At 43.2% G+C, this 17,164-nt stretch overlaps 1 protein-coding gene across 3 annotated transcripts in view; it reads left to right on the plus strand.

Annotated features, from left to right (window-relative positions):
* The first annotated feature begins 1,862 nt into the window (after positions 1-1,862).
* LOC115482084 (glucuronokinase 1-like) overlaps positions 1,863-17,164 on the plus strand; it is a 68,837-nt gene continuing 53,535 nt past the window's right edge. For 2 of the 3 annotated variants that reach the window (XM_030221648.1, XM_030221650.1), the window contains exons 1-6: positions 1,863-1,945; positions 3,943-4,049; positions 7,105-7,149; positions 7,576-7,729; positions 7,937-8,008; positions 9,023-9,111. In XM_030221648.1, coding sequence (XP_030077508.1) covers positions 1,889-1,945; positions 3,943-4,049; positions 7,105-7,149; positions 7,576-7,729; positions 7,937-8,008; positions 9,023-9,111 — 524 coding nt within the window. In that variant the 5' untranslated portion in view covers positions 1,863-1,888. The other variant, XM_030221649.1, reaches the window with a different exon arrangement.

The following is a 17,164-nucleotide window of genomic DNA, read 5'->3' on the forward strand; positions in this document are numbered from 1 at the left end:
TCTGAAAAGGTAAGTATTTGTTTCCAGTTAACTTGTTCTGCACCACTCATGATTTTATCACCCCTTTATCATGTCCTCCCAGTCATTTCTTCTCCAGGCTGAAGAGCCAGTAGATCTGTGTATTCATTTTGAAATGAACGAAAAACATGACAAAAAGGCTCCCTCCCAAACCAAAAACCACAATGAAATTTGCTTTTTCTCCTTTTTTGTTTAATGTTCCATGCACATTATAAGGCTTTTAGTCCCAGCATCGAAGTTTATTTATTTATTTGTTACATTTGTATCCCACATTTTCCCACCTATTTGCAGGCTCAATGTGACTTACGTAGTACCGTAACGGCGTTCGCCAGTTCCGGTATGAACAAAATACAAGGTGTACTAGTGGTAGAATAAGGTTCATGTATGGTAGATACACTGGGGGGACATAAGAGAGAGAGTTGGGGTGTGTCCATTACGATCTTTGGTTTTGTTGTGTTGCAGGTACTTAAGTTCTTATGTTGGGTCGGTGGGGTATGCCTTTCTGAACAGGTTTGTTTTTAGTTCTTTCCGGAAATTTAGGTGGTCGTACGCTTTTACTATTTTTGGCAGTGTGTTCCATAGTTGAGCGCTTAAATAGGAGAAGCTGGATGCATACGTTGATTTGTATTTGAGTCCTTTGCAGCTTGGGTAGTGAAGATTTAGGTATGTTCTGCTGATCTTATTGTGTTTCTGGCTGGCAGGTGTATGAGGTCTGTCATGTATCTGGGGCTTCACCGTAAATTATTTTATGGACCAACGTTCTTATTAAAGACCATTTCCGGCCTCACTACAGTTGTTACTATTTTATCCATTGATGTTTTCTGTCTTGCACACAGACTCCTGATGCAGGCCCTCCAGCTGAAACACAACCTTGTGTTGAGTCACTTTTGATTTTCAATAAACCTTGTTTTAAACTCAAGATATTGTGTTTTTCAGTCTCTGGATCCTGTGGTTTTAGTTCCCACTTTTTCCTTCTCTCGAGACACTCCTTTGGGATCTTTTGAGTTCCCCACACACGTGGATTCTCTTTGGATTCATGCACATTATTCACAGTTAATATACTAAAAGTGAAACATAGCAAACAAAAAGATGTGAACTGTTAATTTAAGCTATTTAACCTCATAATAAGAACAAGTAACAAAGTGGTGTCCAAAAATAGGTACATAAAAATCAGTAATAGAGACATTAAGCTAACCAGAGGCTCAAAACAGCCTATTTTCTTGGCTTTCCTTTATTGAAATTTATAGGAAAGGGGAATGGGATTTTTTTTTGGTTACATTTGTACCCTGCGCTTTCCCACTCATGGCAGGCTCAATGCGGCTTCTGCTGCCTTTCAGTTGTTATAATCAAAACAGTTCACATATAGGTACTTTATTTTTTACCTGGGGAAATTGAGGGTTAAGTAACTTGACCAGAGTCACAAAGAGCTGCAGTGGGAATCGAACCTGTATGGCTGGGTTCTCAAGCTACAGAGCTAACCATTAGGCTAATCCTCCACTATATATCACATTTTTGTCCTACCTTATTTAATAATGTTATGTTTCTTTGCAATTGCACCATAATTTATAAGTCACAGTTTTAGCTGATTGTAGTTATGGAAACCAACTTCTTAAAATTATTGGGGCTGCTGCTAAGCCTAATGAAAGTTCCGATATGGTCAAGCAGTTTACTAAAAAAAAAAAATGGGGGGGGGGGGGGATGTTCAAGCACCCTCACATTTGGGATCTTTGATTATAAATGTCAGAAGATACAGTGGCCCGTGTTTGCTGATGCCGGACAGTTTCTGGGCGTGTCCTTTAAGAGTTGGGACAGCGGCTGTCCAGCTCCTCCCCCTCCGCCCGCCCCCTTAGAGCACGGAACATCCGGAGCCATGATCTGCTTGCTGCTGGTAGCCGGCCACGGTACCGTGTTAGAGGATCAGATTAAGGTTAGAGACCCGAGCCCGGTGTAGTATATCAGTGAGGAGCGCCACGATTCGGGGGCTGGGTAGTGAGAGAAGAGTTCAGTCCAGCCCGGGGAGATGCACAGAGTGGGAGGAGGGTATTTGCATCCCCACTTGTATGTTAATTACCGATTGTTTTTGTTAAATATTTCTGTGTTTTTATTTCTTTTTGCTGTGTCACGCAGTCCCTCTCAGACGTTTTGTACAGGAATTAATGCTTGAGGGGACATCTAGAGGAGAGACACGTCCAAGAACCCTAGGGGTTATCTTTCCCGAGAGCAGGGAAGGGAGGAATGTAGCCTGAGGAGGGTATGTTGGAGAGAAATGTACTCCGAAGGAAAGGGAAGGGGAGGAAGATTACTCCCACCCAGTCCCCAAGGTCTGCTCAGTCTCTCAGTTCTGTGTGACCTGTTTTCAAGCTGAACTTGAGAAGATAATTACACACCTTACCTTCAGAATGTAGTGAAATAAAGTCTTTTATATCTTGTTACAGCTTGCAATACATGTGCACATATTTTTCTGGTTGCATTTTTGGAGTTTCTCTATTTTCGCTGGGGCAACACACTATTTACATGTGTAAATGTTTGACATGCAAGTGTATGTGTGCTGGACTTGCTCTTACGTAAGTGTATAGCATGTATTTGCAAAGGGATGCACACATTGGCATTTGGACATCCACCTTACACCAGGTCTTTGGTTAGTATAAGTGCCCACACCTGAATTGTAGGTGTGTGTTACCTGATTATATAGGCATTTATGTTCCTTTATGGAATAAGGGAATTGGGACTTGATATACCACCTTTCTGTGGTTTTTGCAACTACATTCATAGTATATACAGGTACTTATTTGTACCTGGGGCAATGCTGCTATGAGGTTTAAATGGACACCAAGAAACGCCGGTGGGCGAAACGGGTCCCCATCGGGAGTATCGGCACTGTGTGTTCAACAGCCTGGCAAGTTTTGAAATCTAAGTGATTTTCTTTAATTTTGAGTACACAAGTTGATTTATTTTCTGTTTGAACACTAAGAAGCAGACATCGTGGGGTCCTTTTACAAAGGCGCGCTGAAAAAAATGGCATGCGGTAGCATAGGCGCGGGTTTTGGGCATGCGCCTGTAAAAAAAAAAGGCCTTTTTTAAAATTTTTGCCAAAAATGGACATTCAGCAAAATGAAAATTGCCTCACATCCATTTTGGGTCTGAGACCTTACCGCTAGCCATTGACCTAACGGTAAAGACTCATGTGGTAATGACCTATGTGCATCAAATGCCACGTGGCACACGTCTGCTATGCGCGGCCGAAAATGAAAAATATTTTCCAGACGCGCGCCACGCGTCTGGAATATTTTCCAGACAAGAGCCACGCGGTAGCTAGCTGGACGGTAACTCCATTTTGGCGCGCATTGAGTGCGCGTAGACGCTTACACGGCATAGTAAAAGGACCCCTAAAAAAAAACTATAAATAAAAAATTGAGATTTGAAAAGAACACACAAACGCAGGGGGTTTGGAGGAGGTTTTGGACAATGATGAGTATCAGCCTGGCGAGTGCTTGAAGGATTTTGGCTGAAAAGTGAGTCCCAACACCCGGATGTTTTTTTGAAGTCTTTCCTCCTTCCAGTGGTGGTTCTTTCAAACATCACTCCACAATAGCAAGAAGGGAGTCTCTACAGTGCGTGTTTTGGATTTGAGAGTATCAAAGATTCTGTAGAAGAGTTCAGCATTCGTACATGGCTACCACCACATTGGTTTATCGCAGAGCTGAATGTAGAATAAATAGATGTTTATCTCTTGGAGAGTATAAAAGAAAAACAGCAGGGGTGACTGTAAGAAAAATGTCTAAAAAAAAAAAAAAAAAGTAGAGTAGCTTAAGGCCTAGAAAATAAGAGACTCTGGAATATTTTGTTTACAGTATAATAGACGAATGCTTATCTTTCTGTGTTCAGAATGCACCTACTAGCTCATACAGCTGTGTTAACTTTCAGAATGATTTGACTGGGCTGTATACCTCTTTAGAAGGCGTCCCTAAAGCTCTCTTACCTGGAGTTGGAGGGAAGAAAATTCTAGATTTCTGGTGGAAAGCTGTCAATACGTAAGTACGTGGAGGAAAATGAATTTGAGATGTGTAACGCCACACTTCAGCCCATCTGTATGATATAGAGCTATCAACAAAGAAACATATAGAGATCTATTATGATTTTGCTAGTGTTTCTCTTTGAAAAAAATTTATTGAGCAGCAGTAGTATAAGCCCTCAAAAGAAACAGCCGGGGGGGAAAGAAGTGGATCTCTTGGAGCTCCATTGTGTGTGGCCTTGGTTTTGCTAAGGAGGGTAAGGTCTCAAAATCAGGCCTGATGTGGAAGGCATCTTAGATATTACATCTCCAGAAAATGGACCGTGGGGAACTGTCTAGTCTAGTGTATTAAAAGTGGCTGATGCATTCTTGGTGTCTTCAGCACTGTCTGATGTTTCCTGGGGATAGGATTACACCACTACCCCCACAGGTTCTGCAAGAAGCAATAACCAGCCGTAATTCCCCCCCCCCCCCCCCCCCCCCCGTGCAGGTATATGACGTGGCTGCAAAAAGTGTCACCATGTTAGGAGAGTAGTCCTTCATTGGTTGTTTTGTCCATGACACAGAAGATTGTAGAGGGTTCTCAGGCCTCTGTAGTGTCTGCTTCTGATAGATGTATATTGTCGAACTCCGAGCCAGTTGTGTCTCGGGACAGTGTGGCTGGGAATGTTGTGGGTGCCACTGCTAGAGCTGAGCCTTTAGATGAGTAGGTAGGGCTTCCTGTTTGAGGGAGCTCAACCTTTTAGACCTGCTGCTGTCACTTTTGTCATGCTTCCTTTGCCAGCTCCTCCTAGGGTCACCTTGGGCCACGTTTGGTCCTTGGTCTCCTATATGGAGCTAGTATTAATGACTATGTAGAGCAACTGTGTGAATTTTCAAGAGGGACGTCGATGACACTGGCTTTGCAGGATGATATTATGCAGCAGCAGGGTGAGTGGTTGTGAGAATGTGAAACAGTCTTACAAAATCTTTGGTCACGTTCAGTGTGGCTTTGAGGAATAAGGTAGAGACTTTGGAGAACTCTACCAGGAAGCTGAGTATGTGGTTTCTAAATTTTCTAAGTCTCCTTATATTTTACCTATGGATATGTTAAACGAAATATTTCCTAAAAGTATGCAATATCCGATGGATACTTTTCCATCTCAGTTTGTCCTGTGTTCCTGTTTATAGAAGTGACAGGGTGACTTGACTGTGGACCAGAGCCAGTTCAAGGGTAGTGGGTTCCCTAGGCGAACCTTCAGCCTACAGTCCTTCCCCACCCCCCACCCCAAGATTTTGATAATTATATCAACAATCATGATTAACACACCTCTGCAGCTCCTCAGTACCTCTCCACTCTCATCTCTCCCTACATTCCTCCCCGGGAACTCCGTTCACTGGGTAAATCTCTCTTATCTGCACCCTTCTCCTCCATTGCTAACTCCAGACTCCGTTCCTTTTATCTTGCTGCACCATATGCCTGGAATAGACTTCCTGAGCCGGTACGTCAAGCTCCATCTCTGGCCGTCTTCAAATCTAAGCTAAAAGCCCACCTTTTTGATGCAGCTTTTAACTCCTAACCCTTGTTCACTTGTTCAGAACCCTTATTTTATCATCCTCACTTTAATATTCCCTTATCTCTTGTTTGTCCTGTTTGTCTGTCCTAATTAGATTGTAAGCTCTGTCGAGCAGGGACTGTCTCTTCATGTTCAAGTGTACAGCGCTGCGTACGTCTAGTAGCGCTATAGAAATAAGTAGTAGTCTTTGGAATTTTGGAATCTTGCTACTCTTTAGGATTCTTCATAGAATCTTGCTACTCTTTGTCCTTATCCCTTATTTGCTCTGTTTGTCCTAATTAGATTGTAAGCTCTGTCGAGCAGGGACTGTCTCTTCATGTTCAAGTGTACAGCACTGCGTACGTCCATTAGCGCTATAGAAATTATAAGTAGTAGTAACGTCCTATAAAAGTGCAGGTTGAAGTATGTGCTGATGGTTTTTTGAGTTGGTGTGGTTGTCGGAACCTATGGTTTTGCTTTGACTGCAGCTGCTCTTTGATGCCCCCACGAAGCTGGCACGGAAAAAGAAGAGCACACCAGATGTGCAGTCTATTATGTATTTTATTGTATCACTTCATTTGGTCCACGCTTCTATTTCCATATTGGCGCCTGCAGATTGGCTGCCTTGTTGTTTTCTTGGGCTCCCAAGCAGAAGTGTAGCCAGGTTGTGATGCCAAGGGGAGCGGAGAGGCGCATGTGCACTATGTAGGTATGACAGACTGCCTGAAAAATAGGTGCTGTCAGCAGTCTGTTTGGGGGAGCTGGCGCCCCACCTAGCTACGCCACTGCCCCCAAGAACCTGCCACACTAGGTGTCTGCCTACTCTTGCCTAATGGTTGGGCTGGCCCTGTCGTGATCAGTTTAGTACTGATTGGGATGTTAGAGTTATTCTCTTAAAGGATTACTCGAGCAACACTTTTGGTGCATTTGTCTTAGAACCCAATAGAGAATGGATTTTAACAAAATTTTTTCATCATAGTGCAAAGGTTAGGGTGTTTCCACATTTTCTTCCAGCTCCGCCCAGCTGAAGTATAGAGCTTTCTTGAATTTGCATCAGCATTCACTCATTGGGGCATCTTTCTTTATTAAATTTCAAGCTAAGTTTATTATCCACTTAATGAGAATGTTTTTACCTGTGTGGGTCCTGAGCCATTGAAGAAATTTGTACTTATGAGGCTGTTTGGAGGTTCCGTTGAATATTTCTCAGTTGATCTGTTGTTATTTATGTGGCTCTTGAGCCCTTATTCTTTTGTTTACTATTTATTCTTTTCCTTTTCCACCCCCTCCCTGAATATTGAGCATCTGGAATTCAGTTACGTAGGTCTTCATTTCCTTTTCTTTTTTGTAATTTCCTTTTGGATTTTTGATGTACCTGACAGAGGATTTTTCCTGATAACCTGTAATGGCGTTGTATTGAACCGGCTCCTAGATTATAAGAGAATTTGTCAAGGCCTGATCTAACTCCCTATTGATTTTAGAATAGAAACACTCCTATGCATTCCTTTTCAAGTCTTTTTTTTTTTTTCTTGTTTTTCTTAGGCGGCAGCTTTTCAGTGAGGTGTTCCTGGTCACCAATGCAGACAAGTAAGCCCTACTGTGTTCACTAAAGACCTTCTGATTTATTTACTGCCTTTTTGAAGGAATTCACTCAAGGCAGTGTACAGCAGGAATAAGTCAAACATAGGCAATAGACAATTACAGCGGTAAAAATATTCAAATAACAATACAAAGGATGTGCAGCTGGTGTCACTCCTTGTGTGTGTGTGACTAGCAAGTTAGTTACTTCTTCCATTAAAAGCCTGGTTGAAGAGCCAAACTTTCACCTGCTTCCTTAACTGGAGATAGCCTTTCAAGGAGTGCATTCCATTGTGTGGGGGCTCCACACTTAAAAGTGAGGCTAGACTGTTGACCTAAGATTTTGATGATAGGAAAGGAAAATCTTTTAAAAGTCCTATGTAGATAGTAATTTGCGAAATTAATTGTGGAATTTTTATGTGCATGCGGCTTTAGATACAAACACTATGAGCGCTGGGCAACCGCTAATGATTTTCCGGTGGAGAATATTATTAATGATGGCACCACCACGTATGAGACGAGGCTTGGCGCTGTGACAGACCTCGACCTGGTCATCTCTAGCAGGAAGTTAAATGATGATGTCATGGTGGTACGTACAGTGCAGCCTCTGCCTTATTACTTTGGGAGATTATGAAAAAAACATTGAAACTCAATCGATTGGGTCCAGGAGCTGAGGATATGGCTCCATGGCAGATAATGCATGACACTAGTGTTTATGTAGGTAAACTGTTTAGTAACTGACTCCCGTAGTGTCCCACGTTCACACTCCTGTTTCCCCTTTTTCTGTTTCCTTCAGATCGCAGGTGACATGCTTTGCGCTGACCAGAACTTTGATATAGCCCAGGTTATCAAGTTCTTTCAGTTAAAGGTAAGAAAGCGTGTGCAGGCAGAATGTTTTTTTTTTTGTTGTTTTTTAATTTCAATTTGTTCCCTTTTTATTTGTTTTGTTTGCCTTTGTTCAATTTTTATTTTGTATTGTCTGGTTTTAGGCTGTTTAATGTGTGCTGATTTTAGTGAGTGACACCCACACCCACACTCCTTATTATTTTCACTTTGTATGAATACCCAGGCAAAACGTGAAGGTCTGATTGTTCACATAGGGGATTTTGGTGGTTGCAGATAAGGTTGTGCTGTGCTAATATGATTTTATTCAGTTCAGATGTATTTATATTGTTTCTGTTCGGGCTACTGGATATTATTTATTTTTTATTTTCTTTTTATTTTCATTGTATTTTCCTGATTTTGTTACATCCTGTTTGTGGACACCTGAAAAGCATCTTGTTACAGAGAAATCTTTTGATCACACTGTGGTATTCAGTGTTGCCCTGGTCCTGTCCATGACCTCTCTGTGCATGCGTAATGTACACAGCATATGTTGCATAACTGAGGCCTTGCAGGCAGTGTGCCGTTGCAGTGAGAAGAATGGTATGCCAACGATGGTTCAGAAAAAGAGACAAGGAAACGAGGAAAGGGAATCCTGTTGCTGTGGATGTTTGGGGGGGATTGGGGTAAAACAGCATGAAGCAACAGCTGTTGTCCCCTGGATCCCTGTGCTGCAAACATATAGGCATGAATGGAAGAGTGCCCTGCAGGGGAGACGTGCCCACCATGAAAGTACACTGGCACCTCCTTCTGGGACTAGAATCTTTCCTACTTGTTTTCTCTTCTCCTTACTGTCAGTATTTTCCCTTTCTATGCCTGGGTTTTGTCTGTATTCCATATAAATGCTTCTTTAACTGAGCGAGGAAACAATAACTGCTCTGTGGCTTCTCTCATTGCAGCTCACTGACCGACCACTAGGTGTCAGTATAACAGCATTGCTGGGCTTTCCCTCCTTGATATTTATTTCTAATACAATGTTTGTTTTTTTAAATTGTTCTAGAAGGGCGAGCTGGCTATTTACTATGAGATGGAAGAAATGGAAAGCACATCATCTAGAGGGATCGTAGAAGTGTGTTCAGAGAGCCACAGGTATGGAAACAAGCAAATGGCATTCTTTGTGGAGAACTGTGCCTCCTTACAGGAGCCCAGCATGCCTATATGTTGTTCACTGAGCATCATAGGGAAAGGGAAATGGGACTTGATATACCGCCTTTCTGGGGTTTTTTGCAACTACATTCAAAGCGGTTTACAATATATTCAGGTACTTATTTTGTACCAGGGGCAATGGAGGGTTAAGTAACATAGTAGATGACGGCAGAAAAAGACCTGCACGGTCCATCCAGTCTGCCCAACAAGATAAACTCACATGTGCAACTTTTTGTGTATACCTTACCTTGATTTGTACCTGTCCTTTTCAGGGCACAGACCGTATAAGTCTGCCCAGCACTATCCCCGCCTCCCAACCACCAGTCCCGCCTCCCACCACCGGCTCTGGCACAGACCGTATAAGTCTGCCCAGCACCATCCCCACCTCCCGCCACCGGCTCTGCCACCCAATCTCGGCTAAGCTCCTTAGGATCCGTTCCTTCTGAACAGGATTCCTTTATGTTTATCCCACGCATGTTTGAATTCCGTTACCGTTTTCATTTCCACCACCTCCCGCGGGAGGGCATTCCAAGCATCCACTACTCTCTCTGTGAAAAAATACTTCCTGACGTTTTTCTTGAGTCTGTGCCCCCCCTTCAATCTCATTTCATGTCCTCTCATTCTACCGCCTTCGCATCTCCGGAAAAGGTTCATTTGCGGATTAATACCTTTCAAATATTTGAACGTCTGTATCATATCACCCCTGTTTCTCCTTTCCTCCAGAGTATACATGTTCAGGTCAGCAAGTCTCTCCTCATACGTCTTGTAACGCAAATCCCATACCATTCTCGTAGCTTTTCTTTGCACCGCATCCTTAGCAAGATACAGCCTCCAAAACTGAACACAATACTCTAGGTGGGGCCTCACCAACGATTTATACAGGGGCATCAACACCCCCTTTCTTCTGCTGGTCACACCTCTCTCTATGCAGCCTAACAACCTTCTAGCTATGGCCACCGCCTTATCACACTGTTTCGTCACCTTCAAATCCTCAGATACTATCACCCCAGGATCCCTCTCCCCGTCCGTACTTATCAGACTCTTCCCGCCTAACACATACGTCTCCCGTGGATTTCTATTCCCTAAGTGCATCACTTTGCATTTCTTTGCATTGAATTTTAATTGCCAAACCTTAGACCATTCTTCTAGCTTCTGTAGGTCCTTTTTCATGTTTTCCACTCCCTCCGGGGTGTCCACTCTGTTACAGATCTTAGTATCATCCGCAAATAGGCAAACTTTACCTTCTAACCCTTCGGCAATGTCACTCACAAATATATTGAACAGAATCGGCCCCAGCACCGATCCTTGAGGCACTCCACTACTCACCTTTCCCTCCTCCGAGCGAATTCCATTCACCACCACCCTCTGGCGTCTGTCCATCAACCAGTTCACCACTTCGGGTCCTATCTTCAGCCCATCCAGTTTATTTACGAGCCTCCCGTGGGGAACCATGTCAAAAGCTTTGCTGAAATCTAAGTAGATTATGTCCATAGCTCGTCCCTGATTCAATTCTCCTGTCACCCAATCAAAGAATTCAATGAGATTCGTTTGGCACGATTTCCCTTTGGTAAAACCATGTTGTCTGGGATCTTGCAACTTATTGGCTTCCAGGAAATTCACTATCCTTTCCTTCAGCATCGCTTCCATTACTTTTCCAATAACCGAAGTGAGACTTACCGGCCTGTAGTTTCCAGCTTCTTCCCTATCCCCACTTTTGTGACCACATCCGCCGTTCTCCAATCCCTTGGAACCTCTCCTGTCTGCAAGGATATATTAAACAAATCTTTAAGAGGACCCGCCAGAACGTCTCTGAGCTCCCTCAATATCCTAGGGTGGATCCCATCCGGTCCCATGGCTTTGTCCACCTTTAGCTTTTCAAGTTGTTCATACACACCCAGACTTGCCCAGAGTCACAAGGAGCTGATGTGGGAATTGAACTCAGTTCCCCAGGACGTCAGACTCACAGAAACAGAAGCCTGTGCGGCTGCATTGCTGATCTGCAAGGGCAGGCTTCTACATGGAATGCTGCTAGTGGAATAGCAACATTCGATGTAGAATCTCAGATAGTAGCAACAGAATCTCAATAGTAGCAACATTCTATCTAGAATCTCCAATAGTAGCAACATTGCATGTAGAATCTCAAATAGGGAAATGGGACTTGATATACCGCCTTTCTGTGGTTTTTGCAACTACATTCAAAGCGGTTTACATAGTATATTCAGGTACTTATTTGTACCAGGGGCAATGGAGGGTTAAGTGACTTGCCCAGAGTCACAAGGAGCTGCAGTGGGAATCGAATTCAGTTCCCCAGGATCAAAGTCCACTGCACTAACCACTAGGCTACTCCTCCTGTGTACTAAAGTACAATAAGTTTTTTCACTTCCTGTATCTTATGTGAAATATTATACCAACAAAACCACATCAAACTTTCCAATAAATCCAGTACATAGAACATATGTTCACATAGTTGTAACAAATTCTTGAACCCACATCTCCTACCCCCCCCCCCCCCAATCTTACCGCCTTGCTAGAGCTATACCTCCCCCATGAGGAGTTTAATTCAACCAAGCCACGTGACCTTGGTTCTCTTAGCCACATGGGAAATTAAACAATATGGCAAAACTATGCATATGCCCTTCCCACAGCTGCTTCACCTCTTCCCCCCCCCCCCCCCTCATCCCAATGGAACTCAACCTTGTCCTTGTGATGGAACCAGTATGGGCTGTTGAGGTACAGTCGTCTCTCAAAGTGTTTAAGAAAAAACTTTGAACTTTTGGAGAAAGCTTCTGAACAAAACTTTCCCAAATTTTCAAAAACTATTTTCATCTGTTGCGAGTATGTTTAGCTTGTTGTATTTCATCAGTACAACTGAGTGTAATTTGTTGCTCGAGGTACCAAAAGTAGGTGGCAAAGGATGTAACCAACAGTTAAGAATACACTTTTTTCTCAACTATGATAGCTTTATTAATGAACATTTTTCTCCCCTTCCCTGGGATCCCCCAATAAAGCCACATTACCTATAAGAACACCCGTTGGATTCAGCATGATGCTACTGCCAACAACTATGCCCAAAATCTGGAAAATCTCATTCCAATAACCCTGCATCTTAACTGCAAAACCTGAAGGGTAAGCGCAAAGCCTGAGCGGTAAATGCAGGGAGTATACCTCCTATCTACTGGGGTATGTAACACAGGCCCCAGTGCGAACTCTAAGCCAGGGGTTCCCAAAACTGTCCTGGGAGAACCCCAGCCAGTCAGGTTTTCAGGATATCCACAATGAATATGCATGAGATTGATTTTCACATACCATTTGCTTGGTATGCAAATCTGTTGCTAAGGTGTACCCTCTGGCAGTGCAACCCGTGCTAGCTACTTAATGCAGTGTAGTAAACATCCTCTATAATATTTTGTGTGGTATCTCTCTATATAAAACGCACCTCCAACGTTCTAATGAAGCCTCCACAAGTCCCAACGTTCTAAATCCATGGTGGTGTAGATCAAAATTCGCCCATGAGTGTTTGCCCCGCTCTCGCGTCAAATGTGATGACGTCGAGGGCAGAGCAACGGCACTCAACCATTCGCGTTGCTACGCCCTCGACGTCATCACGTTTGACGTGAGGGCGGGGCAGACATCGATCTACACCACTACACAAACGTTGGAACTTTTGGAGGCTTCAAAAGAACGCTGGAGGTGCGTTTTAAATAGAGAGATGAGGAAAACCAATAGGTGGCTAAAGGGGGGGCAGGGGAGAGAGCACAATCGCTGGGTAGATGCAGAGGAGGAAGATGGGGGGCAGGGGCACAGCACAATCGCTGGGTGGCTGCAAGGGTGGCAGGGGAGACAGCAGAATTGCTGGGGGGGGGCCAGGGGACAGACCAGAATCGCTGGGTGGCTGAAGGGGGGGGCAAGGGAAACAGCAGAATCGATAGGTGGCTGTAGGGGGGGCAGGGAAGAGAACAGATTCGCTAGGTGCCTGGGGGGGGCAGGAGAGACAGCAGAAACGCTGGGTGGCTGCAGGGGGGCAGGGGGAGACAGCAGAATCGCACACACTCTCTGCCTCACACACACTATCTGTCTCACAGACACACTCTCTGTCACACACACATACTCGCACGGTGCTGCAAACCACACGGGGGGGGGGAGGAGAGGCAGGGAGTCCTGAAACCACAGGCGGGGGGAAGGGGGAGGGGTCCTCAGACCTCAGAGGGGTGAGGGGGTCCTGAGACCACAGAGGGAGGGGGGAGGTGTCTGTCACACACCCACTCTTTCTGTCACACACTCTCACAGTCAGTGTCTTTCTCTCTCTCACAGTCTCTCACACTATGTCTCACACTGAATCACATTCACTCTCTATGTGTCACACAGTCGGTCTCACACACACTCTCGGTCGCACACACTTGCTAAAATGCACTCTCTTGGACTCACAGAGAGTCTGTGTATTGCACACATACTCTCGCACACTCTCTCTCACACACAGTGTATCTGTGTGCAACACATTCTCTCTCACAGTCACTGTGTCTCACATACACACTCGCGCACACACACACTCTCTGCCTCACAGACACACTCTCTCTGTGACACACACACATACTCGCACATTCACTCTGTCTCTCACTCACACAGTCACTCTCACACACACTCTCTCAAGCAAACACACTCCCAGGAAAACCTTGCTAGCGCCCGTTTCATTTGTCTCTGAAACCGGCCTTATTTACTAGTTTTCTGTATGATGTCTAAAACTGATTTGGGATGTTTTGCTGACCAGTCCAAAAATCAAGTGGCAAACATAGTGATTTTTGAACCAGGAAACATCTGTTTTTGTTTTGAAAATGGCCATTTCCTAGACATTTTGTGCTCTATGCATTTTTATTTTGTGACCATTTTTGAAAAAACAAAAAAAAAGGTCCAAGGGAAAAGTGCACATAAACAAGCCATTGGGACATATTGGGGGGGGGGGGGGGGGGGGCAGCATTCTTAATATAATGGCCACACAGAAATCCCAGCAAAACAGTAGGGCACCCCAGAGGGCGCTGCAGTGGATTTCACATAAAAGGTCCCAGGTACACATCTCACCATTACCCCCTTATATTGTATGGTGAGCCCTCCAAAACCCACCAAAAACCTACTGTACCCAATTATACACCACTACAATAGCCCTTATGGCATTATATATATTCAAAACTCTAACTAGTGTAGGAGAAGGCAAACCCAATATAATATATATCAACCCAAATAAAGGAGTTTGACTCTTGTATGTACTGATAGTATGGAGGTGTCCCTTTAAATTGGTGAAAAACAAATAGATTCACCCTTAAGACTATTAAATCTTAACAAAACGAACCTCAAATCTCCCAGCAAGGAACTCTGCAAAAATATTGTCAATCCCTTGTATAAATGGGAGTAGAATACTATCATAGGTTCTGTTTAAGAGAGAATGGAGAAAAAACCCCCAACGTAAAAACTCATCAACTAGATGAGAAAACCGTATGGGATGAAAAAACTCTCTTTCTCTCTTAAACTTTGTATATAACTACTATATTTAAACGAACACCAATATACCCAAACTATCCCAAAAAAACTGACATCAGCCAGTAAAGGACTCCCTACCTACCTAAGTTCCATACAGGGGGAAAAACTAGAGGTTAAATAGTTATGCAGCTTCAAATATATATAATGATTTTCAGCAGTATTTTTCAGCAGTATTGAGGAAAATCCTCTTTCAAATGTCAAAGATATACTCATGCAAGAGAAAAAATACTTAGCTTAGATCGAGTGAAGCAACTTCAAGAAAACCCTCAATCGAAAGGACCCCCCACATAGGAACTCCGGAGCCCTGAGTAAACGCTGCGGCGAAAAAAAACCGCCACCCCTTCAACAAGAGCGCCTTGTTTCGCCACCCTCGTGGCTGCCTCAGGAAGGGCGCTAAATGTCCATCTGGAAAACTCAATTCACTCTGCGAACTGAACTATCAGTGAAGTAAATCCCAAAGATGGCACAGGAGCTAAAACTCCGAGTAAAATGCAACTTTTATTTTAAAAAACGTAACGGAACGTCATGACGTCATAACGTAAAAACGTCACGACGCCAAAACGTATCCTATCCTGATGTCAAAACAGCCAAGGAAACCACGCCTCCCCAAAGGTATCTCATTAATAGTAAGCATTCCATTCGATGTTCCTATTTAACCCTTGAGGAGCAACTGTTTTAAGTGTGTACAACAACTAGAGGAAACTCAGTTCTGGGGTAGAGCCAATATGTCAGGTCAAGAATTTCAAGCGCTACAGAAATTGAAATCTGAAAAGACAATTGTGATACGCAAAGCAGATAAAGGAGGTGCCATAGTGGTCCTTGATAAATCTGATTACATGGCAGAAATTCAGCAACAACTAGCGGATGGAAATATCTACTGTAAACTCACTGAGGATCCTACCTATGGTTTAATTAAGAATATACAGGAAGCAACTAAAGAAGCTGTTCAACAAGGCTTTCTTACCAAGAGAGAAAGCCAATTTCTGTGTCCAGTACATCCGGTCATCCCCATTCTTTATACAGTCCCTAAGATTCATAAAAGATTACAAGCACCCCCTGGTAGACCTATTGTTTCCTCCAGGAACTCTTTATTGGAAAGAGCTTGCAAATATGTGGATTTTTTCTTGCGGCCTCTGGTACAGAAAATTCCAGCGTATATCAGAGATACTTCTCATTTTCTACAGATCTTGAGGGGTTTGGCTGTTAACCATACTAGTCTGTTGGTAACCCTTGATGTGTGTTCTCTATACACCTCGATACCTCAAAGGGAAACTCTTGAAGCAGTAAAGAAGGCCCTTGATGAACGTTTTCGTCCTCATGTGGTACCTACAGACTTTCTCATTCATCTCACTCAGTTAGCTCTGTATAATAATCACTTCATCTTCAATGAGGAGCTGTATCTACAAATATCTGGGATAGCCATGGGAGCGTCTTTTGCTCCTTCGGTTGCAAATATCTTTATGGGACAGTTTGAAGAACAGTACATTTATACTAACACAGGATTTGCTCTGGTGCAATATTGGGGCCGGTACATCGATGATGTGTTTTTAGTGTGGCAGGGTTCTGAACAACAATTGAAAGATTTTGTTTCTAATCTCAATGAATGCCACGCTACTATCAAATTTGAATGTAACTTCCATTTACAGAGCATTAACTTTTTGGATGTTCTTGTTAAGAAAGATGGGGGGGTTCTAAAGACGGAAGTCTTTGTGAAACCTACGGACAGGAACTCTGTATTGAAGTATGACAGTATGCATCCTCACCATCTTAAACGTAGTTTACCCTATTCGCAATTTTTGCGGTACCGCAGAATTTGTGATACTACTCAAACATTTAAACAATCAGCAGGGGAACTTCAATGCAAGTTTAAAGACAGGGGATATCCGGACAAGCTTGTAAAACAATCTTACAAAAGAGCTCTGTATCAACATAGAGATCTTTTAATTCAAGATCAACATCAAAGTAGAGCTGAAAATACGGATAGGGTGATCCCTTGTGTCTTGAAGTTTACAAATAGATCTTCTCAAATTTCAGCTATCCTTAGGAAACATTGGAATATTATGCTTACTCAGGAAGCATTCCAGGATCATCATCTTAGATTAACTTATGTTCGAAATCAAAATTTACAAGATCAATTGAGCATGGCAGATGTATGGTCCGAAACTAGGCAAACAGAGGGATATCATAAGAAATGTGGACATTGTTCAATTTGTTCTGTTACAGTTGAAAGCACAGAATTTAAATCTACCAGTGGCAAGATATACAAATTAAAACATAGAACTTCATGTGAATCAAAAAATGTGGTTTACCTTTTTAGGTGTCCGTGTAATCTGCTCTATGTAGGATACACCACTCGCCAATTCAAAACTAGGGTCATTGAACATAGACACTGTATTACCAATTCTAAATTGGAAGCACCTATGACCCGCCATTGTGAACAAGCTCAACATCAGTTTAATCAGCTACA

Source organism: Microcaecilia unicolor, chromosome 12 (genome assembly GCF_901765095.1).
Source record: "Microcaecilia unicolor chromosome 12, aMicUni1.1, whole genome shotgun sequence".
Lineage (NCBI taxonomy): Eukaryota > Metazoa > Chordata > Amphibia > Gymnophiona > Siphonopidae > Microcaecilia > Microcaecilia unicolor.